Source organism: Anabrus simplex, chromosome 3, assembly GCF_040414725.1.
Source record: "Anabrus simplex isolate iqAnaSimp1 chromosome 3, ASM4041472v1, whole genome shotgun sequence".
Classification (NCBI taxonomy): Eukaryota; Metazoa; Arthropoda; class Insecta; order Orthoptera; family Tettigoniidae; genus Anabrus; species Anabrus simplex.
Genome location: NC_090267.1, coordinates 274,136,508 through 274,160,716, shown reverse-complemented (window position 1 = coordinate 274,160,716; position 24,209 = coordinate 274,136,508). Strand labels below are relative to the sequence as shown.

The following is a 24,209-nucleotide window of genomic DNA, read 5'->3' as shown; positions in this document are numbered from 1 at the left end:
ACTTCTTTCTATTATTGTTACTATTGTTATTTTTGTTTGATGTATTTACACTTTAAAGTCTATATGTCATGAAGGAACTTAATTGGGTTTAGCCTGTGTACCTTCGTATTATCAAATAAATAAATAAATAAATTATATAACGTAATATCTAAACCTGATTTGTAAGTAATACTTAATTATATGTAAATATGCTCTTCATCATAAAAACTCAGGTTCAGCTTTATTTTATTTTTTTCCTTAAATAGCCATGTCAAATGATATGATATTGTTTCAGACCTGCAGAATATTCGAACTCGAGCCATAGAAGACTTGTCTGGAGGGGAGCTCCAGCGATTTGCTTGTGCCATGGTTTGCATTCAGAATGGGGACATTTTCATGTTTGATGAACCTTCTAGCTACCTAGATGTGAAACAGAGGCTCAATGCTGCCATTACAATCCGTTCGTTGATGAGTCCGGATAAGTAAGTTGTATATCAATAATTCATTGATCCAGCAGTGTTGTTAGGTTTTTTCGTGTAGCAGTCGGCAAAATCTTTCACACACATTCCAATATGCCCCGATCCTAATAAACATTCTGTGCTGTTCCCAACATATGAGCACTGTTCGACAGCAGCACAGTGATAAATACCGTGTAATTAACATACATAACCAATAAAATTTTTAAAAATCTGTTTTACTCAATTACCGGTACCATGATGAATAGAAGAAATAGTGTACGTTCTCTCTGAGTTGACACAGTTCTGGCACAACACAGCGCTGCTGTTGCTATGATCTAGACTTGTAAAGAATTCATAGTATTTTTTATGCTAAACATTGTTCTTCTTAAAAGCAAAGTTCATGTATTTGATTCTCCTGCTGGTAACGTAGGAATACCTGGATGGTCTCTGGTCTCAATTAATAAACCTCCATCACTAATGAAACCAATTTCTCTTGCTCCAACTGCTTCCTGTTGTTGTATCACTTGTATTGTAGTGAGAATATCACCTGGAGTAGCGTTTCTGCTTGTGTAAATAATAATTGTTTGGATCCAATTGTATATATATGGTACAAACATAAATACTAACACATCATTTACCAATTGTTTCCTTTGGACCTCATTCATGAGATCTCTTAAATCAATACCTCTATGTCCACTTTACGGGAAGAATTAATAAGCGAATTTCTTCTCAGAGTTTGACCTTGTCAAATATTACTACTCTGTAACATTTATTTTGATCTCTTTCATCTTTATAAAAATTTGAAATAGCATCCAAACAATGTGGATTTATTCCATACGGAAAGTTTATAAGTGTATTTCTAAGGGAAGAAAGAGGTAGCAAATCATTTCACACACAATCTCTATACCCCTTTGGTGATTTATTTTAAACACCAAGCTTTCTTAAATAGTCTGCTTTATACTTCATTCCACTGGGCTTGTTTCACTTGACATTACTTCATCATTGGCCTAGCTAATAGCTCAGGCGGTGGAGCGCTGGCCTTCTGAGCCCAACTTGGCAATTCGACCATGGCTCAGTCCAGTGATATTTGAAGGTGCTCAAATACGTCAGCCTCATATCGGTAGATTTGTGGAATTTCTTGGTTATTACTAAGAGAAGTATTGTCTCTGTACTAACTTCTTTTTACATTTTAACTGTTTTCCTAGCACACAAATTCTGACTCACTGAGGACAAATTGACTTTTAACTCTTGTGTACTTCCAATTCATATTTTTAAGCTGTTCTTTCAAACATAAGATTTTATCATTATTGACAGGAAAACTAGTTTAATTTGATCATTACTATCTCTATAATTAGGCCTGTTGCTAGATTGACCTTGTACATCACTTCAGTCATCTATTGTTGTTGGATCTCCATTGTGAGTGATTTTCATCTTATTTTCCAAGTGGGTTCTCCATTCTGTACCAATGATGATTTCTGATGTTTTACCTGACTTGATAAATATTTTGGTAACTTCAGCAAAATGTGAGTTACAGCTCCTAGTTGTAATTGCAGTAGTTGCGGTATTTTTGTCATTTGACATTTCACAGTAAGAATCTGATTTTATAATCTTGTCTTTGGAAAAAATGGACATCATAAATACTGTTATTTGCTAAAAGCAGCCTATTTTTCTGGAGAATCACCCTTGCCCAATTCTCAAACTCATCTATTTCTTTGGGAGGTAAAAAAAATAAAATGCCTTTTGTCACTACTTCTATTGTGTACTAATCTACAATCTAGAAAAAAAAACAATACTGCATTTTTATAATTACGATCTAAACCATTGCAGAATATAGTTTTTTCAAAGCCCAGCATATTAAAGACAACCTTTACCAACCAAACAGGCTCGCAGCACCTAGCAAATTGCACCATAAATCATTCCAAAAATATATTGTCGAGGTATTTCACCAGCTGGCTTAATGGTGCAGCGAGGTCACCATGATCATTAAGATCACAGCACTACTAACGCAGGTCAGCCAACAACAATGAGGAAAAGTGGAAGTGCATACACTATTCCTTCTATTCGTCCCGCCGGTACCACACGGTAATAACTAATACAAGAATCGCGAAATGTTGACGTCGACTTTTATATTTTCAGATGTCAGACACTAGTTCTTCAAGTGACTCCAGTGAATTTCCTGACATTTACTCCACTATGAGGATGATTGAGATTTTATTTGATCATATTAATATGAATAGGGCAATTCCACAAATTGAAAATTACTTTGATGTTACTGTACCTAGATACAATGATCACAAGTTCCTGGAACATTTTAGAGGAGATAGCAGTGGCAAAATTTTGGCTGAACATTTTTCCGAGAGCCAATATTTTCATTACCAATCTGGGAGAAATGAGGAATTAAGCAACTTCGAAAGAACGCTTACATTTTAGCCGTTTGCTGGGCACCAGACAGCTTTGTTTCATTTTAGAGATAGATTTATCATCACCTTAAGCACACTGCTTAAAGTTATAAAACATATGATGTACTTCATCAGTAGTTAAGCTGATCAAATAATAAAATGGTCTACGAGAGAAGAAATTACTGCTGTTGAATGACACTTTAGGCATAATCATTTTTGTGGAATAATAGCATAGACCAGCCAAAAATCTATCCTTGTGGGCATTGGTGCTGACATTTGCTGTGAGTGTTTTCTGTCAGTAACCTTTCACACAGGAATGAATTCATAACTGTTTCCAACCAATTCCTAATTTCTACATACTCTCTCATACAAATTGCAAACTATCACAGATTGGTGAGCGAGGAAGTTGGCTGTGTGGTTAGGGACGCGCCGCTGAGAGGTTGTAATCGGGAGATAGTTGGTTTGAACCCTACTGTCGGCAGCCCTAAAGAGGGTTTTCCATGGTTTCCTATGTTCCCATCTGTGTCGGTGCGACGCAAAGCAACTTTTAGGGGGGAAAAAAAACCAGATCAGATTGCTGCACGAACAATTTGTTCAATTTTCTCAATTTGCTCAAACATGGACATAAATTGATAAATAATTGGTAGATGTTGAACTAATCATAAATATAAAACTAACATACTGACTTTGGTATTTTTAGGTTCATCATAGTAGTTGAACATGATTTATCAGTTCTGGATTATTTATCAGACTTCATTTGTTGTCTGTATGGTGTTCCCGGAGCATATGGTGTTGTAACTATGCCATTCTCAGTTAGGGAAGGTAAGTACATTACACATTCTGTATATTCTATTGCTCTGCCCTCTTATTATTAATAGTTCCATTAATCATTTAAATTCTCATAGCAGAGCATCAGATTAATAGGTGGGGTTTTATTTCTTCAACACCTTGGCTCCTACCTTTAGTATATACTGTTAAGCTTTTTGAGAGAAAGAAGGTAAAAATTCTGCATGTTTTCCATAAGGAAAGTTTCAAAGTTCTCCAAATGTTAGAAAGCTTAAAATAGAACAATCTCAGTGGGAATTTTACTGCTTATGTAATCATTTTTATATACTTTTCTTTAAATTGTAATTTCAGGAATTAATATATTCTTAGATGGGTTTGTTCCTACGGAAAATCTTCGATTTCGGGATGAATCGCTCGTATTTAAGGTAGCAGAATCAGCGAATGAAGAAGAGGTGAAACGCATGAATCACTATGAATATCCAAAGATGACTAAGACAATGGGAAATTTCCATTTGTGTGTAGAAAAAGGTCAGTTTTCTGATTCAGAGATATTGGTACTTCTTGGAGAGAATGGAACTGGTAAAACGACCTTCATTCGAATGTTAGCTGGAAAACTTGAACCAGACGAAGGCCGAGGTAGGTTTTTATTGTGTACTACTATTATCTTTTTTCTGGTTGTAATTTTAATATACTGATATGTGTGCTCTAAAGATCATTGTTATAACTTAATGTGTGGTTAATACTGATTACTTTGTGTTCTAATTTTAATTTGTAGTGTAACTGAATTGATGAGTGTTCTACAAAGGGTGTTATTATAATGGTTTTTAAACTGTGTTGCTTTGTGAGCTACAAGGGATTTTGTTGTAATTTAACCTTTATGTTGCTGCGCTCACAATATTCCCAGCACTGAGAATGGCTGCTACTCTACTGCGCCCGTAATATTACAAGCGTGACATGTATCCAATTATAACTAAATTATACTCATGATATTGACGTCACCAAAAGTTTAAATTTCAAGGGAGTATACAACTGCCTCCTTGCAATAGATCGAAGGTTATTTTGTGGTGGTAGTGGTTATGAGGTAGTAACATGTTGAGGATCAAACCAGTCTTTGGGTGGCAGAATACTTGTTGTTATTATTATGGACATCGTTGAAATTCTTTCATATCTCAATTGTTAGCTTTATTATCAGTCTTTTAGATGATACTTCATTATTATGATCATTATTGTAATTATTATTAACCACATCAGTGCAAATATTGTGTGCTTTACATGTTTTTTTTATCATTTTTTTATTTTTCATCATCATTTGTTTTAGATTCTAGTCAGTGGATACATTTTGAAGTTTTAATTATTGTGTCTTTTCAAAGATGAGGGTATTATAAGGTGTGAAAAAGACGAGAGAATAAATACAAAAATCTTTTCCACTGGGGCGTATTAAATAACAACAGTGTATAAGGTGTGTAAAACACCAGACAAAAATATAAAACATTTGCACTGGGGTCCATAAAAGTATGAGCGCATTATTTGCAGATCACACTCTTTCTAAAACAAATGTATGCTGAAGTCTTATATTTCAGACCAGTAGGTTATTAAACATTGTTTTCTGGTCACACTCTTCGACCATGAATTATTTGGAGGTTAAACTCGGCCATGTGCGATAGGATTGTTTTGACCGCCATCTCGAATGCGACAACACTTTGATAGACTTGAGTCGGAACTCAAAGGTGCAAGTTTCAGCATACGCGCCACTGTTGAAAGATGTGGATGCTTGTCTTCTTCCTGGATTTTAATTTTGTCTTCATTAGTAAGCGAATATCACACCTTTTTCAGTATCTATAACTGGGCTACACAATAATATGACCACACTAGTCCTCATCCGTACGTAGGCTATCACGCGACAAATATTCGCTACCTTTCACTGTATGGCTCAACACTGAATAAATTTCTAAACGTCTGAAAGGAATGCGAAATACAAGCACAAACGTGCTTTCTATGTTGATCAATGAAAATCGGAGAGCAAAACTGAACTTTCCTGAGGCTAACGGTTTCCTTCCCGAAGGTGTAATTTACCCTGTAAAGTTCAGGAATTCAAGGCCATTTCTCGTTTTCGGGCAACTTTCTCAAAGCAGCCTCCTGTGGTGAGGGTTATAATCTATGTTGGAAATCTGTTCCTTTCACAGGGGATGACAAAGAAAATTTTTATGGCTAGGAAAAATGTGATTGTACTATGCGGTAATAGTGAAAATCTGTGACGCGATAAATGAGGTATTTTTATATAGATTTAATATGCCATGAATCGGGACTTCGAATTTACGCCATGCTAAGCAAGACATTGTTTTAATGAGGAAATCCCTAACGAAGTTTCACGGTATTTTCTCTGATCTGGTTAAATTTTGTAAATTTATTGTGAAAAGGTTATCATTACTCTACTGGCGCTTGAAATATATCTTTACGATGCATATAAGGTTAAGTATGGTTAAATGACGCGGTTTGAATTAGAAAATGAAACTTTTGCCACAGAAGCCACTGGAATGATACTTCTCCAATTTTTCAGAATGAAATTGAACATACGCATTCATGTTGTCTCGGAATTAGAAAAATAACTAACGAGTTAGGTGTAGTATGGAAATCTGTGTAAACACAAGTTTTGAACAAACTGATTGCCGTTTCATACCGATTTTAATGTGTGCGGGGGTCCGCCTGGCGTTTTCTTTTACAAACATGATGTAACGATAATCCACTATTGCGAGTAAATTTTTCGCCGTTGTGAATTCTCGCTATAACAGACTTCTACTGTATCGTTCTCAATTTTCTTACCACATTTAGAATACATGATTTCTCACTCCCGTAGCCTCCTGCTTCCATGCCTGGATTTCAAGCCTCATGATCTGGAACTGCTGAGCCGTCCTCAGTTCAACCTCCCTGCAACTGTCTCCAAACTTGCGCTCTGTTATCATCTCTCGCGCATGATACGTCTAGTTACTGCTGGCATAAAGTGCCATCCAACTTGATGCACTTGGTAATACTTCTCAAGCTATTCCCACATAGCCCGATAGACTGTCAGTAGTTTTGTGTGCAACTGAATTGAGACAGTCCACAGTCTATCCCTCACTTTACAATACTGATACAATAAATACGCTCACTCAGATATCATAAATATCGGACTGGCAGCATAATACACTGACAACAGTCATTATCCACAATCAATGAGTACGTACTGCACGTCACTACAGAATAATTCCTGCCACCGAATAATGCCCGCACCATAATTTTAGGAAGGGTCATTTAAAAAAAAATGAAATGAAATAAAATTCTTTGCATCGAAGGAGTAACATAGGCATAAACAAACATTTTATATCACTCCACGATTTATTAAAGCTTAAATAAAAGAGATAAACAGTACATAAATCATGGTAGCAGATACGAATTATAAATTATAAGTAGTACATAAGTTAGCGAAGTGCAGGGTTCACATACAAAAAAAAAAAAAGCAAACATAACATTATACTACGATTGTTGTAGCAGTGTCCGGCAACCTGCAACAGAAAAACCGCATTATAATTGTGTATCTTAAAATGGCACAGAAGATAATGAAATAAAGATACTGTACATTAATGCTCCCTTACCTGTAATCTTCGTAGCATTCGTCATCACTGGCAGAATCGCAGTCTTCCCCGTCGTCGCAATCATCGTTCTCCCACAGTACATCGTCCTCGGTGCCGTCCAACAAATTAGAGATCACGCATTTCTTGAAACTCTTCTCCACCAGTTGCAAAGGAATGGAATCCCAAGCACAATTTATCCATTCGCAAATCTGCCTCACTTCTGGGCGCTTGATTTTACCATTAGGCGTAAATTTGTGCGCTTCGTCTGCCGTCCAACGTGTGTACAGTTGTTTCACTGCCGCCTTTAAAGGCGCGTTAATGCACATGTCAAGTGGTTGGAGAATGGATGTTAGACCTCCTGGAATTAGTAACAAGTCCGTTCTACTCCTTGTCAGAACATCGTGAACTTCTTGAGTAGTGTGGCCGCGAAAACTATCTAAAACGAGCATACTTCTGAGATTTAGTAATGCTCCAGGGCGCCGTTGCCAAACCTGCTTTACCCAGTCTGCTATTAGGCTATTATCCTTCCACCCTTGCGCTTTTACGATAACGCCTTTCACGTTTATTTTTGGAATTGTTTTTCGTTTAAATATGACGTATGGGGGCAGTTTTCTTTCATCTGCGGTTACACAAAGCATAACCATACATCTTTGCTTCTCATTCCCGCCAGTTCTAACCATGACGTTGGACGCACCTCTTTTGTTTACAGTACAATCAAGCGGCATTTCGAAGGAAATTGGTGTCTGGTCCGCGTTACCTATTTGTGAAAGTATATAAGAGTTTTTCTTGTGTAAATTGATCACATATTTGTGAAAATTCAGAATTTTATCTTCATAATCTGTTGGAAGACGCTGCGCTATGGTAGTTTTTCTTCGAAAACTATAGCCGTGACGAACATAAAATCGTGAAAGCCATCCACGGCTAGCTTTGAATCCCGTAACACCTTGTTCTTTTGCAATCGATTGGGTTTTAAGTTGGCACATTTCACTTGTAACGGCACACCCGAATTGTCTCTTTTTGTCAATATACTCGCATAATCTTGCTTCATTCTCAGGAAACTTTGCTTTCTGTCCACGAAATGCCCAGCGATTACTACTAGTTTGCTGAAGCCGTAATTTATTTTTTCGCCAGTTACAAATACAGCTCTCGTCTACGTCGTATTTTCTTCCTGCTGCACGATTTCCAATTTCTTCTGCATCTTTTATAATCTGCAGCTTTTCTTTGGCCGTGAAAGACCTATAGTGTGTACCTTTAGTTGCCATCTCGAACACATGATTCACTTCAACTGACGCACACAGAAGAATGACACTACGGCCCATGCAAGATAGGTGCATTGAACCATTTCCAGACGCTTTGACATTCTAGCCGGTGTGGCCTGGAGGGTAAAGGCCGGCTAGCGGCATGCCAGGCGGGAAGTACTGTCATCACCTGTTGACAGGTCACTGAGACGGCGACCATTTATGTCATGCTTCTGGCTGAGGCAGCGGCCATCCTGTCATCTGAAGTAGAGCTGCTAAAAACGAAACAGACGATTACACCGGAAAGACTCCCATTTCCTATTTTCAGCAAAATGAGAAATAAAGCCATGATGCATCATTATGCAGACTTTTTATTTTCATTAACATATAAGGTCTCATTTACTTAAGTAGAATGCAGCCCAGAAGGCAGTTTCGTATCTTCACCTGCGCAGAGAGACAGGAGTATGAGGTGCGGTGATGTCAGTTTGGCTACTCATAACAGCATGAAAGTATAAACATTTTTTTTATCCTGTTATATCTTTCATTCCAAAGCGATGACCTATATTTTTCGTGGGCTTAAATGTTTCTCGAAAGTATAAATTAATTCTTAACATGAAACCCCGAGAAATTGTTGAGGGAAATTTTTGAGATATTAAGGAAGGTAAGTGAAAGTTGAGAGAAATGAAATGCAGACAGCATAACAGTACGAAAGTATAAACATTTCTTCATCCAGTTATATCTTGAATTCCAAAGCGATGACCTATATTTTTCGTGGGCTTAAATGTTTCTCGAAAGTCTAAATTAATTCTTAACATCAAACCCCGAGAAAGTGTTGAGGGAAATTTTCGAGATATTAAGGAAGGTAAATAGGCGGGCCAGTTTCAATTCCGTAGGATATTCGCCGCTTTTATACATACAAAATATCGTTGTATACAGAACATTTTTATTGAAATCATCGAGGTCCGTCACTGGCTTCTTCCTCTTAGGGTTCTTCCCTGGCAGCCTGAACACTGCATTATTTTTATTTCCGTAGCTTGTTTTATCCTCTGTACTGTTCGCAGGCCGATACCACGCGCGAGTGCTCTCTTCTTTTGAGGCATGGTAACGTGGCGTTCCTCACCTTACCCGCCTGCTACTGCATGCTTACAAAATACAAATACATTCTAAATACTATTTCTCTCGCCTGTCGATACAATACTTGTCTTTTTGCTCTTCCTGGATCCATCGTACACATGCAAATAATTCCCTAAATTTGTTGGTTATAATATTTACAAATAAAACTCGAAACATTCACTCGTGACCTGCACAAACAGGCACCTCTTACTGAAATGATTCTATTGGCGCAGCAGAAAACATGTCATACTACAAAGCGCGCAAAAGTTACTGCGCAACCCTCTTCAAACTTCCTTCCTGGCTGCGTTCTACTCTAATGTATATGTAAGATTGTCAGTACTATACTGATAAACAAAATCATATTTAATAGCAATATTTCCTGCTATATTCGAGCTTGATGTGTGTTTGATGTAGTTTATTTCTTTGCCAAATTTCCTCTTCCTGTCTTTGACATTCCTGCTCAGATTGTACAACTGCAGTTCGTTAGTAGTACGCCAACAAGTGCGTTCCACTGCAAGAGTATGCCAAGTATTTGGGCTTATCTCTACTTTTCTCATAGTCTGTTTAAGTTGATCTTTGTGTCGCTTCAGAGGAGCACCACGAATCCTCTTACTAGTGCTGAGTTTACCGTACAGGATTTTCCGAGGGAGTCTGCTGTCACTCATAAGATGGACATGGCATGCGCATGTTAGCCAGTGACTGATGATGGCTTCAGTACTGTTTATTTGTGCTTTCTCGAGAACCGCAACATAAGTTATATAGTCGTCCAATTCGATGTTCATAATGGACCAAAATTTTTGTTGGTTCCAGTTTCTTGATGTCCTGGTGGTATACAGTCCAGGTTTCACACTTATAGAGTAACTTAAAAATAACAACTACGTGGTACACCATTATTTTCATGCTAATTCTTAGATCGTAGATCTCTGTACTATGTGGTTCAAGGTGGTGGTGGTGGTGGTGGTGGTGGTGGTTGCTGTTTTAAAAGGAAGTACAACTGGGCAACCACTGTCTATTAAGGTCCGACACATCGAAAAGTTAAGGTTTCAGCAAAAGAAAGGGAAGGGCCACGAAGGGCATGAAAATGAAAAACTCCCTAGGCCTTGATACCTAATACTGCCGAGGTTGGGAAAGAACAGTACAGTAGAACCTCGATAATACGAAATCGGTTAATTCAAAATCCCGCCTGATTTGAAGAAGCTCTCGTTCCCGGAAACATGAGATACAGTTTTGCATGTTATTTAAATTGTTTAATTTGAAATATGGATAATTCGTAATTCGAAGTACAATGTCGGCCTCATTACCGAAATTCAGACTTTTAATTTGAAACTGCCTTTACCTTTTAAAACAATAGTATGTTACCGAGTAATTTCAACTTGAAATTTATCCGCTCCGCGTCATAATAGAACGCGCGTTCCGGAACGTGGAGGGGTAGCTTTCCGCACTTACACTCACTTCGGTGGGTCTACAGTGCGCTTCATGATTGCTAAGTTGAATGAAATTGGAATTATTTTGTATTCAACCTTTTAAGGAACGCCGTAATATCACGCAACAGGCAGTGTGCGGTAAAACAGAATCCGCGAACACTGGCAATGCCGACAGTTGACGAAAAACGTGGCTCATATAATAATTTTGTAGGCACCAAACAATATTGTCATTGCCGGTGAAACTGCATTGCTTTATTTTAATGCGAGCCCAAATGGTCTTATGGTTTTAAAGGAGAAAGTGCCAGCCGGCGAATCGTACAAGGGTGGGGGATGGGGGTCATAGTAGTGCGTTGCAATGCACATGGAAACGAGAAACTTTATCCCCTCGTCATAGGAAAGTTCGATAAGCCACAATGATTTAAGGGCGTCGGGCACTTCCATGCCAGTACAAAGCATTTAAAAATACAAACAGTACAGAAATCCAAAAAATTATGCATTTGCACAGGGGAACCGGCATAATTTATCCTGCCGGGCTGAGTGGCTCAGACGGTTAAGGCGCTGGCCTTCTAACCCCAACTTGGCAGGTTCGATCCTGGCTCAGTCCGGTGGTATTTGAAGGTGCTCAAATACGACAGCCTCGTGTCGGTAGATTTACTGGCACGTAAAAGAACTCCTGCGGGACTAAATTCCGGCACCTCGGCGTCTCCGAAGACCTTAAAAAGTAGTTAGTGGGACGTAAAATAAATAACATTATTATTATTTTATTATATAATTTATCCTCTTTTACAAGTGATCATTTTCATTTTGACCGTATTGAAATTCAATTATTAAATGTTAAACAATTAATTTATTGAAACCACCTATTCAATACTGTTAAATACATTTATCCTCGTCTTTGAATTGTGTGATTTTTTTTTTCTTTCGTTGCGTGAGGTTATGTTTGTCAGTGATTTATCCAAGTGCATTATTTGAACATTGTAAATGCACCTTGTTGGATACATTTCAAAGGCACAACTATAGAAAGAGACTCGCAAGGATTAGTAACATGAGCCACCACCAGGTGGCGCACGCGAGTTTACTGTCGCACTACCACCCCCCATACTCCCAAGGTGGAGTATTTGGTTTACTTTTTAGTCGTCTCTTACGACAGGCAGGGGATACTGTGGATGTTATTCTACCGCTCCCACCCACAGGGGTTACGTGGTCAAGAATGGAGCCAAAACAAACGTGATAGTGAAGGGGTTAAGGCATTTCCAATTCTATTTTGATAAAAATATTTTGAATTAATTATTCTGATAATAAAAAACACGATGGTGACAACGCAAATTTTTCTTGGGAGTAATCTTTTTGAAAGTATGACTAGTCTAGTGACTACCTAGTGATGGTAGCCTCTTCATGTCTTTGTGCTAAAGAACACAAGATGGAGTAATGTATTTTTCCTTACGAACTTTGGTATCATTCCATCCCCATATGGTAAAATGTGTCAGTGATTCTGTAAAGACTTGCGTTCTGTTCAGTAATTGTACTTGTAATTTTACAGATTACTTTTTGAAAACGTAAATCTGTAATTGCCAAAGCTCCTCAAAACCATCCACATAGCATTTCAAGAAACTGTATCAGACCTTTTCAAGGTCATAACACACTAAGAACATAGGTGTCATTTGTTCTCTGCACTTCTTATGCAGTTGTCTTGCGCAAAAGATCATGTCAGTTGGACCACGAGAGGCATGAAACCCACACTGAGATTCAGGTATTATCCTCTTAGAAACAACCTGAAGTTGATTCAGTAAGAATCTAGCAACTATTTTTCCTGCTATGGGGAGCAGGAATATACCACGGTAGTTGTGACAGATACTGCAATCGCCTTTCTTTCTTTAAGATTTGTAACTATGCTGGAGTTTTTCATGGCAGCAGAAACATACTTGGTTTTCCAAATTATTAGAATCAGATAAAAAAGCTTGGGTTTTTTCATTCTGCTGAGAGTTTTGATAAACTCTGAGAAGGTTGTGGAGGAGTGTCCATCCAGGGTTGGAGAATATGGTGAGGAACATATTGAAGAAAATCTTCAGCATGAGCAGAGCAACAGTTCAAGAGTGAGCTGAAGTGTTCTTTCCATCATTTTAAAACGTCCTGGCTGTCTGTAAGAATGATCGTATTATCAGCAGGTTTCAGAGTACTGGACAGTGAGCAGACAGGAACATAGAGCGCCTTCAGGCCTTGTCTAAAAGTTGCGTACGTTCCTTGCATCTGATAAATTCTGAAGTTCCTTTGCTTTTTGCTGCCACCATTTGTTCTTTATTTCCCTGATTTCAGATTGATACTTCCGTTTTAGTACTCAAAATCACATTTTCTTCTCTTGGAGAATGGATCTTGAGAAGCACGAAGTACTGCGTAATGAAACAAAGAAAATATTAATGTAACTACATAATAGTGTTTGATTGAGATGGATGAATCGCCAGTTAGAGGGGACAGCAGAAATCAGGCACAAGGGGTTGACAGTGGAATCGAAATAATAATGTATGTAAACAATGAGTATGTACCTTATGTTGGAACATTTAATAGACACACGATGCAAAATATATATACTTTGAATTCCACTTGAGATTATAAATTATAATTCAGAAATACTATCTTTGATCATTTTGTGGGCGTAAGGCACTGTCTCAACTTGGTTAAATTATTTCCAGCTCTGGAAAACATACATTCGCATAGAACAGAACTACCGACAACACACAATTGTCGTAACATCAACTGGTGCAGCCTTGGATAGTAAATTCTTTTCTCTTGGCACCACCTAAAGGGATCTGCCTTCCTTGCCAGCATTGGTTCATCAGTGTACTTATCGAATTCTGTTATGCATCAGCCAGCGGCGTAAGAGGATTTGTGAAATGTTTAATACTGGAGTCGTACTCTCCCCACAATAAATATTCATCTGAGTCCTCTGCATGTTGTTGCTCCAGATTCCCTTGGTACCTCATCGCAGGAAATTCTCACAGTTGCAGCTTTCTGGATAAGCAATTGTTTCATCTTATTGTATATTGCAGCAGACAGAAAAGCTTGCTTCTTGAATCTGGGATCAAGCAAGGTGGCTTCAGCTAAAATGGTTGGTCCTGAATGTCTTTGAACCATTTTTGGAATTCTGTTTTGATTTTTGCAACCACAGGTGATATTTCTTTTGGCTTATTTACATGTTCAAATTTCTCAAAATATTTATTCAAACGGTGAACAAATAAAATCGGCTTGGAAACAGTCATTTGTTTCTCAGAGCCTTCATCCTCGGTGATCTGCAAAAATTGTTGAGAATTTTGCACATTTCATCCAGTATTTCAAAATCTTCACTGGATAAAATGATCCAGGGATTCACTGGTGCCAAAGTTGCCACAAAGTTTGTCCAACCCTTTTCCCGTTTCTCTACACGGTCGGGTACGAGGTGAGATGAATCTGTCGTGGCAGGGCTTTTGACCGGATGCCCTTCCTTACGTTAACCTCATCAGAGGAATTAATTAGATGAAATGGATGACGTGATAGAGAGGGCGAAACCCGGTGCCAGCACATAGCCTACTCCTGTCAAATAGCACCAAGGGGTCTGCTGAAGGCTTAACGTCCCCATCCAAAGGACGAATCACCATCAACAGCGTCATATGCCCTCACTCTATACGAGCACTGCAGAGAGGTTTGGAATTTAATCCAGGCTTTTGGCATGCAATCTAGTGATTAGAAATTGTGTATCACCACGTGCCCTACCCTGCCAGCCAACATTCTGATGGTGAAATTTTTTTCGACCAACGGGACTCGAACCAGCTAACCACGGTGTAAGACTGTTTGGATTTCAGCGTCTTAGCGATCATGGCCACCAGGCGGGCTAAGTTGACACAACCTAGTATAGATGGAATTCCATCTGGTAGGCACCTCTTGCTTAAGAGTCTGTTCTGGAAGTCCCATTTATTTCTGGATCTCTTTTAATTTAGAAAGAGCATGTGGACTCCATTTAAAATATTTTACTACATCTTCCACTTTTGGTTTGAGCTCTCTAATTTCCCATATAGTGTTCTGCACTGAGATTTAACGTGCGCGCAAAACATGGAATATGTTGCAATCCTAGATTTTTGCTGCTGCAATCATATTTGGTGCACTGTCAGACGCAATGGAAACAATTTTACTGTCGACATGATATAGGCTTTTGGGCTTATGACGTGTCAAGAAAATAAGGTGAAATTCTTTACGTTTCGCAGAGAACTATGCTCTGCGTCATCAGAAGAATATCTCAACTGTCCACGAGAAAGGCTTCTAGAAGCATAAGCCCAAAAGCCTATATCATGTCTATAAGTATGGGCCGTGGAAGCATCAATGGCAAAATTTTGCTGTCAATTTCCCAATCCTGGCATACCTGTTTTATTTCACTGGCGGCAATTTTTTCTTTTGCACTGTGACTTTCACTGTACACGAAAACAGTCCAGTAAGGCACTACACAATTTGGAGTTTCTATCCAAATAATGCACAGTTAAGGCAACATAACTTTCAGATGCTCCTGAGGTCCAACTGTCTGTGGTCACGCAGCATGCTGTAATCTGAGATAAGCTGGCTTTTATTTTGTCTTTAACGTTATTATATGTTGAATCGAGAGGTGCATTTGGAAAAACTGTCTGTTACTATTCTGAAAGAATGATATTGTTTCACAATAAGTTTTAATACAATACTGTCCACCCCTTTGCTTTTCGCACTGGAAGAGGTCTGGAAATATAGTCTCTGACTTTGCTCTGTTCTGTGCCTTTTAGCTGGTCATTGCGATGATTTCTCGGTAGATGTTGAGGGTAAAGGTCTAATTGCAGATGTTGAGGGCACTACAGCAGATGTTGAAGACACAGCTGACATATCTTCAATGATAATCCTCTTCTTCAGTATTGGTTTGTAGTATTTCCAGCCTAATTGCAGCAGTAGGATGCTTTGTTTCCTGGTACTGTGATCCATTTTACTTACATACACAGCAACATACGCAAAAGTTACACACACACTACCAGTACTGAGTTGCTAAAGATATCACATGACCTGTGTTGCCAATATAGCTTATTTAATCCAACGTTTAGCATTGGAAAAAAACAATAATCTAGCTTAGAGAGGTTTTAAGCTTTCTTTAAAAAAATTGAGAATCTAGTATGTTGATTCATGTCAACACAACTATTGTGTGATAGGTAAATATCATGTGTCTCATGTGATGTAGCTTTGTAATTCTCCCAGTTATAAATAAAACCTTACTATCTCTTTCTTTGCTCCTTTCTTGTATACTGTGGTAGTGGAACAGCAGAACTAGCTGTCATCACATAGTTACGGAACATGATACACTACTAGTCCAGCAGGAGCTAGACTGTACTGTACTGGAATGTGCTTTGATGTAACATTATGACATGTGATTGTGATTTTCCATTCCGTCCTTCAGTTTTACTATCTATGACCACATGAAACTTCAAAATATATGACCTACTTATTTTCAATTATTTTGTAAAATGCAGTGATACAAATTGTGTTGGTTGGCAAAATGCAGTTTTCAGTTAGATGTTCAGTATGTTGAAGCTGGTATTTTATAGTTACACTGAGTAGAGACTGAAACCTTTCATTGTCGTTATTTGGACCCATTTTCCATCTGGCTAGAATTAGTCATGAAAGAATTGGAAAAGAATTGTGAATGAATCGTAAAATTCGATTTGAGATGTATGAATGAATTGTTGAAATCAATTCTTGAAAAAGATTCATATTACCCAACTCTGCTGGATAAAGATAAGAGGACATGTTTTTCTCTGTGTAAGGTTGATTATCTGTAAGGCAAAATATTTATCAACTCTTGTTTATGACCGTTGTATCCTGATTATGTCCTTGGAATATGGTGAAGTTGAGACTGATCAGTTTCTTTTAATTAGACATTTTTTAATAAATTATGAAATTATCTTTAACTATTTCTTATTTAATCCATTTTTATCGTATTAGATCATTTTCTCACTGTCCTATGAACTATTTACTCTCTCTCACAACGTCATTTCTCTGTTTCATATTATATTTCAGGCAACATTCCACAATTGCATATTAGTTACAAGCCTCAGAAGATCAGTCCAAAATCCCAAGGAATTGTCCGTCAGTTGCTGCATGAAAAAATTAGAGATGCCTATGTCCATCCTCAGGTTTGTATTCTAGGAATAACTTGAACGTATGATTTTGATAGTTGGATAGAATCTTGCTCTTAAGCTTGTAGTTATCCAGTTGCTAATTGTTTTTTATCTATTTTTACTTTTTTTTTTTTAAGAGTCACATCTGACTTGCAGCTTATCTAAATGCATTATTATTAATTGAATTCTTTATCTTCTGTTTTGCCTCGTGTTCTGGAATATGCATGAAAAAAGTTTAAATTATCTTTGATATACACAGAAATAACTTTAAATTTAATACTTTCCTCTCAAGTCCTGCTGATAAATTAAGAACACATTATTCTCATTCCCAAGGGAACTTCGTAAGGAGTGCTGTGATGGGGAACTTGTAGACTATTCTTTGCGTTTTGTGCAACAACACAGAATAAAACATACCTTTTGTGTCTTCATTTTGAGGTGTTTTCTTATCTATGCTCCAGTATCCTTCTTTCAAGTATTTTTACAAATGTTTGGTAAAGGAATATAAAAATAATCTTGTTTTGATTTAGTTACTCAGCTTACATTCAAATTTTATTCTGATAACACACAGAAAGATGAATAGTAATATGAACCAGTTGTGTGTTTGTGTAGTGGAACCTCAGTTCTCTGTTTTTGGAGAGACCCTGGGAAAGAAAAGTACAATACAGGAAAATAGAAAATCAAATCCAGATTCAAATCAAAATGATTAACAATTTTGCTAAATATCTCAATAATGCAATACAGTTGAGACTGGTTTATACATTACTCGGTTCTGTTTTACACATAAATTTCTGAAGGTCCCAGCACAATATGGCTTAATAACATGTTAACTAAACCTCATTTCTATGTAACCCATTTGTACCTAATTCATTGTTATACGTATTAATTTTCGTTAAATGCGGTTTACATAAGATCGTTAAAATAACGTCGCTGATGTATGCATTTCCTCTGATCAGGACTCACGCAAGTTAGAAATACGATACATTAGAGTCACCTTTGTTGACGTCATGACTTCAATTGCAGATGTCGGAGGGGTGCAGTGCAGTGGTACAGCAAAGGTCATGGGAAGTGACTGCGCAGCATAAAACTAAAGTAGAAAGATTATGAGATATGTGTTTGGGACATAGGTCAGGCTTCCGTTTGAACTGTAAGCAGGTTATAAAAATGAGACACATTAAAACAATGCCATGATCTGACATTTCATTTTGAGTAAAAGAAACTGCAGTTCTGTCGGTAGAAATTGTATGTAGCTGTCAGTCGACCATAGAGAATGGAAACAGAGGAGTTGCACACTGGACGAGAAAGTAAAATTTACATGAGAAGTGGACAATAATCCACACAAAACTAAAATTGAAATAGCTGGAGATTTAGGAATTGCTTACACTACACAGCACAGTCATTAGTAAAAGAACCGCTATTTCAGACGATTATTTTTAAAAATTTGGTGCAAGATCAACGATGTTGATTTTTTTGCTAGTTGCTTTACGTCGCACCGACTCAGATAGGTCTTATGGCGACAATGGGACAGGATAGGGCTAGGAGTGGGAAGGAATCGGCCGTGGCCTTAATTAAGGTACAGCCCCAGCATTTGCCTGGTGTGAAAATGGGAAACCACGGAAAACCATTTTCAGGGCTGCCGATAGTGGGGTTCGAACCTACTATCTCCCGAATACTGGATATTGGCCGCAATTAAGCGACTGCAGCTATCGAGCTCGGTACGATGTTGATTAGTAATATTGCAAACCTGATATATTGAAATAGTTTTGAGTTTCGTAATGCATTCATCCGAGCTCTTATTACATATTATATATATATAATTCTGTATATTACATATTACACTAGAGTCCCGTTAATCCGAACCCTGTTAATCTGAACTGAAATGTTCAATTAAAAAAAAAAAAAAAATCTCCTTATTGAAATGAAAGAACATATTATAGAATGAAGATTTACTTGCACTTTATCAGTCATATTTTACTGGAATAACTTAATGTAAACATAATTAGACATCATAAACCATCAATCACTGATAATATATCTTTACAAAGTCTGTTAGATTCTTTTGCCCTAGTGATTGGAACCTAATCGAAGATGCAGTGTTAAACCACTACCACTGAGGGAGCGGCAGAACCACTGATCTCTATACATGGATGGCTGGTAGCTTGGGTAGCAGTAAGCTGAATAGAAGATGACTGGCGTAGTAAGATGGCAGCGAGCGCACGGTGCAGTAGACTACGAGGAGAGCGCTTGCTTTGTTTATGTTTAGTTCAGTGATGCCAAGCCTGTTGATTGTAGTTCCACGGGTGTTCTGTGCTGTGTTATTGCAATACCCCACACATTTACAAAGGAATTAAGATGAAATACATCAATGAAAAATCACTAGTTTAGATATTTCTCTCACTGAATTGAAACCACATGTTACTTCTGCATGTTAGTGAAACGATTAACACAAATACGAATTCCTAAATGTAAGTAATACAAATACATAATTTATTTAAACTATCAAAGTATACAAATATAAAATGAGTATTATTTGGAAGAGGTACAACATTCTCTCCGTCAGTTCAAATTACAATATTTCCTAACATAACGTAATTGTATTGATTACGTAGTAAACAAGTGACTGTCAGCATGCCGAAGTGTACTTCTACGGCAAATACGCCGCGAAATACTTGAATATCCAGCGAAAAACGCACAGTAAACTATCATTATGCCGTTACAGGAGAAGTGGGTGTGATTCTGGGCTTTTAAATGTCCTGCGGGCTCATATTAAATGGCTTCTACAAGCTTTAAACAAGCCGGAATTACTAAAATAGAAACATTTTCTGAAAGTGGAAGAATAGGGCTATTTTTGTATGAATAAAAACAAAACCAAGTTTTTGGCTCAAAATACGAAAAATTCAGTCATACCTCCCCTTAAAAATGCATAATTTCGTGGCATACATGTATAAAATTTACAGCAATGTTTCCAGAAACTGTTTTTCACTCCTATTGTATTACCAATTGCTAATTGCATGTATTCAGCACCTAAGTTAATATTTGTTGGCCGTTATTATACACTAATTTTTATTGCTATCCCGGAGATTTACTGACCTCGGAATGACGTATCGGTGTTCCCAATGTCCTCAAGCTTTGAGTGAACATGTCCCTGTATTTTTAATTATTCCAGTGCGCCATTAATTGTGATTTAAAATTGGTTATATTATCATTGCTCCCCCATAAGGAGAGCTCTAGGATGGGTACACCAACATGGCAGACCGCATGCTCAACTTAGCGTACTTTCTCCTGCAGTGGAGAGCTGCCATCAGCGATCCATGTATAGAGATCAGTATGCAGAACTATTAAATAAACATCACAAGCAGCTCTTCACATCCCAGGCACAATGCAAAAGTGCAACCCATTACCGTATTTTAGAAGTTTTAGGAGACAATTTTTAACCTAGTTTTAGTCAATTTCTCCTCTACGGGTTCTTAACTACTCTACTGCAAGTTTATACAGTATTTTATTTATGTAACTGCTAAGAAACGGACATTTCAAATTACAGTGTGTACTGTACTGTATTGTAGAAACTATTTTCCTCAGACGGTTGAGCCGCTGGCCTTCTGACCCCAACTTGGCAGGTTCGATCCTGGCTCACTCCAGTGGTATTTGAAGGTGTTCAAATAAGTCAGCCCCGTGTCGGTCGATTTACTGGCACATAAAGGAACTCCTGCGGGAGAAAATCCCGGCACTTAGGCATCTCCAGAAACTGTAAAAGTAGTTAGCGGGACGTAAAAACAATAACATTATTATTAGAAAATATTTTCCGGTTAATCCAAAAATTTCATAATCCGAACAGACTCCGGTCCCAATTAGTTCGGATTAAAGAGACTCTACTGTATTACATACTTATCATATGATCAATGATTTTATACTGGGTTATGTATGTAATATTATTTATTTCTCTTATCATAATACTATTAATTCAGATCAGTTTTAGTATTACTTTTTCTAAACCAGTTATTATTTCAATTCGTTTATCACACATAGGCTATATTCTTAATTTCATTACACCTAAAATTAAAGCAGACTGACCCTTGCAATGTCATCATTGACTTAATTTAACATCTGAAAATGGAAAAAGTACCCTCATGTTCAACGGAAAATTCTCAAACACTCATAGAATGCAAATTATGTCACAAGAACTTTACCATGAAAGGTATACATATTTACATTTATCATCACATTGAAGATCTTAATGATACACAGAATTCTCCTGGCAATGTAATATCCAAAAACGTGAACAATTTACCTCAATCACTGATGAAATGTGAGTTATGCGGAAGGCTTTTAAAAAGTATCAATCGCCAGCTGGTTTGATCTCACCCTGAAGCTCACCATAACAACTGTAGTCAACTTCATTAAACCTCATCTTCGACAAATTCCAGCAATACTGATTATACAGCAGCAATACTGATTATGCAGCTCCAACTCCAAACCCTCCATATCATATTAGCTCAGATCTCCCACATGAAGTCAACAATGAATGAATGTATTTATTTATTTATTTATTTATTTATTTGTTTGTTTGTTTGTTTGTTTGTTTGTTTGTTTGTTTGTTTGTTTGTTTGTTTGTTTGTTTGTTTGTTTGTTTGTTTGTTTGTTTGTTTGTTCGTTTGTTTATTTATTTATTTATTTATTTATTTATTTATTTATTTATTTATTTATTTATTCATTCATTCAGTCGGTTTGTTTTCTGTGGCGTGGCTCAGGCTATAGAGCCTGCTTTTATGCCCAACCATAATAGAGTTTAATATCTGTTAAATTCTACAACATACAGTACTAAAATTGTGTTAACTTATACACTAAATGTAAGGAATGGGAAAGTCGCTTTGAAGGACTTGTGTCTTTTGATTCACCCGAAGATCAAGAGTTTGACAAGGCATTAAAGCCATATTGATGTGTAAAGGTCAGCTGATCACCTCTGCTCTCACAACTCTGGATGGGAATACAATCAAGTGCATTTCACCAGATGAAACAATACGATGAAATGGGTATGGCTTTTAGTGCCGGGAGTGTCCAAGGACTAGTTTGGCTTGCCAGACAGGGTGCAAAATCGCGGGGGGGGGGGGGTATCTCAAAGGCGCCCCCCCCCCCACTAAAATTGCCCAGGGGGGATATTTCATTATAAAATAATGAGGGAAATATAGAACACGTATAGTTTATTACTGAAATGAATGATTTTTACTGTGCATATTTTCATAGAAACATCAGCAATAAATCAAATGACTGCCAGACCTTGAGCAAGAAAACAACGCAGCAGTGGCAATCCGCACCTGCAGCCCATTGTTCATGTTTCATTCTGGCAAGTCCATCTGAAACACGGGCAAAAATGTAAATTTCTTGAAGCTCTCCTCCCATGTCATTGCTGTAAGTAGCTTGAGCTTACACCACTCCTGTACTTCTTGGAGAGGGCGTGTTTCCGATAGGTATCAATAGAACAGTATTCACTTAAGGTGTGTACAAACCAACAAATTTGTTCCGTCAACACTTAGCCCTGGTAGACGAAGGTTCCGCCAAAAAAGCAATAAGTCAGGACAAATCGCGCCTCGTCTAGCCTTTCATAAGAAAGGGACAGTCTATCATAAACTTCTCAGCTGGTTGGAAGCCGGCTTGTTTATCAGCAAAATAAATAAGTGCAAGACAACAACATAATAATCGAGCAACCTGTTTCGAAGAAAGCAAAGACTTCCGAAAGTCCATTTCAATCGAACTGGGAACTTTCGTATTTATTTTTTTCAGTCATGACAATAAAGCCATATGCTTAATCCGTGGGACAATAATTATGTTATAAGTTAATCAAAAAGATCTATTTTCCAATACAAAGGTTTTGCTCAAATTCTACGAGAATTTGCCGAAGGAAGGAAGATTATTTCTATGTTTGGTTCCACGTGCATATGTGAAAGGTATTTTTTCCTGTTTTGACTTGTATGAAAACTAGATTGCGTGCGAGTAGGCCTATTTCTGATTGTAATTTAAAGAAGGCTCTCAGAATTGCTGTCAGCCGGTCCCTTGTTCCAGGCATAACTGGTATCATTGCAAAAATAAAGGAAAAAAAGAGCTAGAGAAGATAAATTGTCTGCTCAAACCAAATTGAAAGAAGAATATGAAATTACAAAATGGGAAATCATAGGACTCCCATGGCTTTCAGATCATGAGAGCACAATCGTAGGCTATATAATGCCTGATGGTACCAGAAGATTGAGTGCATCATTGAAAACTGCAGCAGCTATGAGAGGTTCATCTTAAGCAACATGTCGGAATGAGTAAAAGTTCAGGGAAAGTAAATTTTGTAAAGACTTTGTCCCAGTTACTCAGAAGTGAGCCATGACCAACCACAGTGGTAAAAATATATCAAGTCATGAGAAACCAGAAAGTTTCCAAGCATATTCCAAACTCTCAAGATTCGAATAGGGTATCTGAGCATATTAAAATACCGGACTCGTGTTAGGGAGGAGAAGTTTGATTCCTACCTGAAAATCCAGCGACAAGTGTCCTGAGAAAAATTAAAAAAGAAAAAAATTCAAATTACACACCTAACAATGGACATGTTATTTTACAAGTGCAAACATTTGATGAAACTTATTCCCTCTTCAGAGAGAGCTGTCTGAATGTATTTCTCCTCCTTCCGATTGTTGCTGCCACTGCCTTTCTACTTCTGTAATTTTCCTGTAATTTCCCTAAACAATACCAGATGAATGTGATGCAAGGTTGATCCTTTAACCAAGTTTTTCTTGTTCTTGCTTTAATTACTGCAATGACGAGATGTTAAAGCAAAGATCTATAGGTGCGATGTATATGTCCTTTCCTGATACACTATTTCTAAAAAAACGCTTGATCAAGTATTTAGCATTGATTGGCCTGAATTTTCTGGACGGTTGATACAGGAACTTGTTTCTTCGAGCAACGGATAATGCATGATTTTTAAAACATGATTTATTTGTAATGCTCACTGGGACCATGTAATTTGAACAAATAATCCAGGAAAAGTGTTGTTCCTGGGAACAGATAACACT

At 37.5% G+C, this 24,209-nt stretch overlaps 1 protein-coding gene across 2 annotated transcripts in view; it reads left to right on the top strand.

Moving 5' to 3' along the window:
- The window catches only part of pix (ATP-binding cassette sub-family E member 1 pix), a 148,672-nt gene that overhangs the window by 58,102 nt on the left and 66,361 nt on the right, over window positions 1–24,209 (top strand). For both annotated transcript variants that reach the window (XM_067143039.2, XM_067143040.2), the window contains exons 5-8: window positions 275–461; window positions 3,537–3,658; window positions 3,974–4,258; window positions 17,060–17,175. In XM_067143039.2, coding sequence (XP_066999140.1) covers window positions 275–461; window positions 3,537–3,658; window positions 3,974–4,258; window positions 17,060–17,175 — 710 coding nt within the window. The remainder of the gene's footprint in view (window positions 1–274; window positions 462–3,536; window positions 3,659–3,973; window positions 4,259–17,059; window positions 17,176–24,209) is intronic.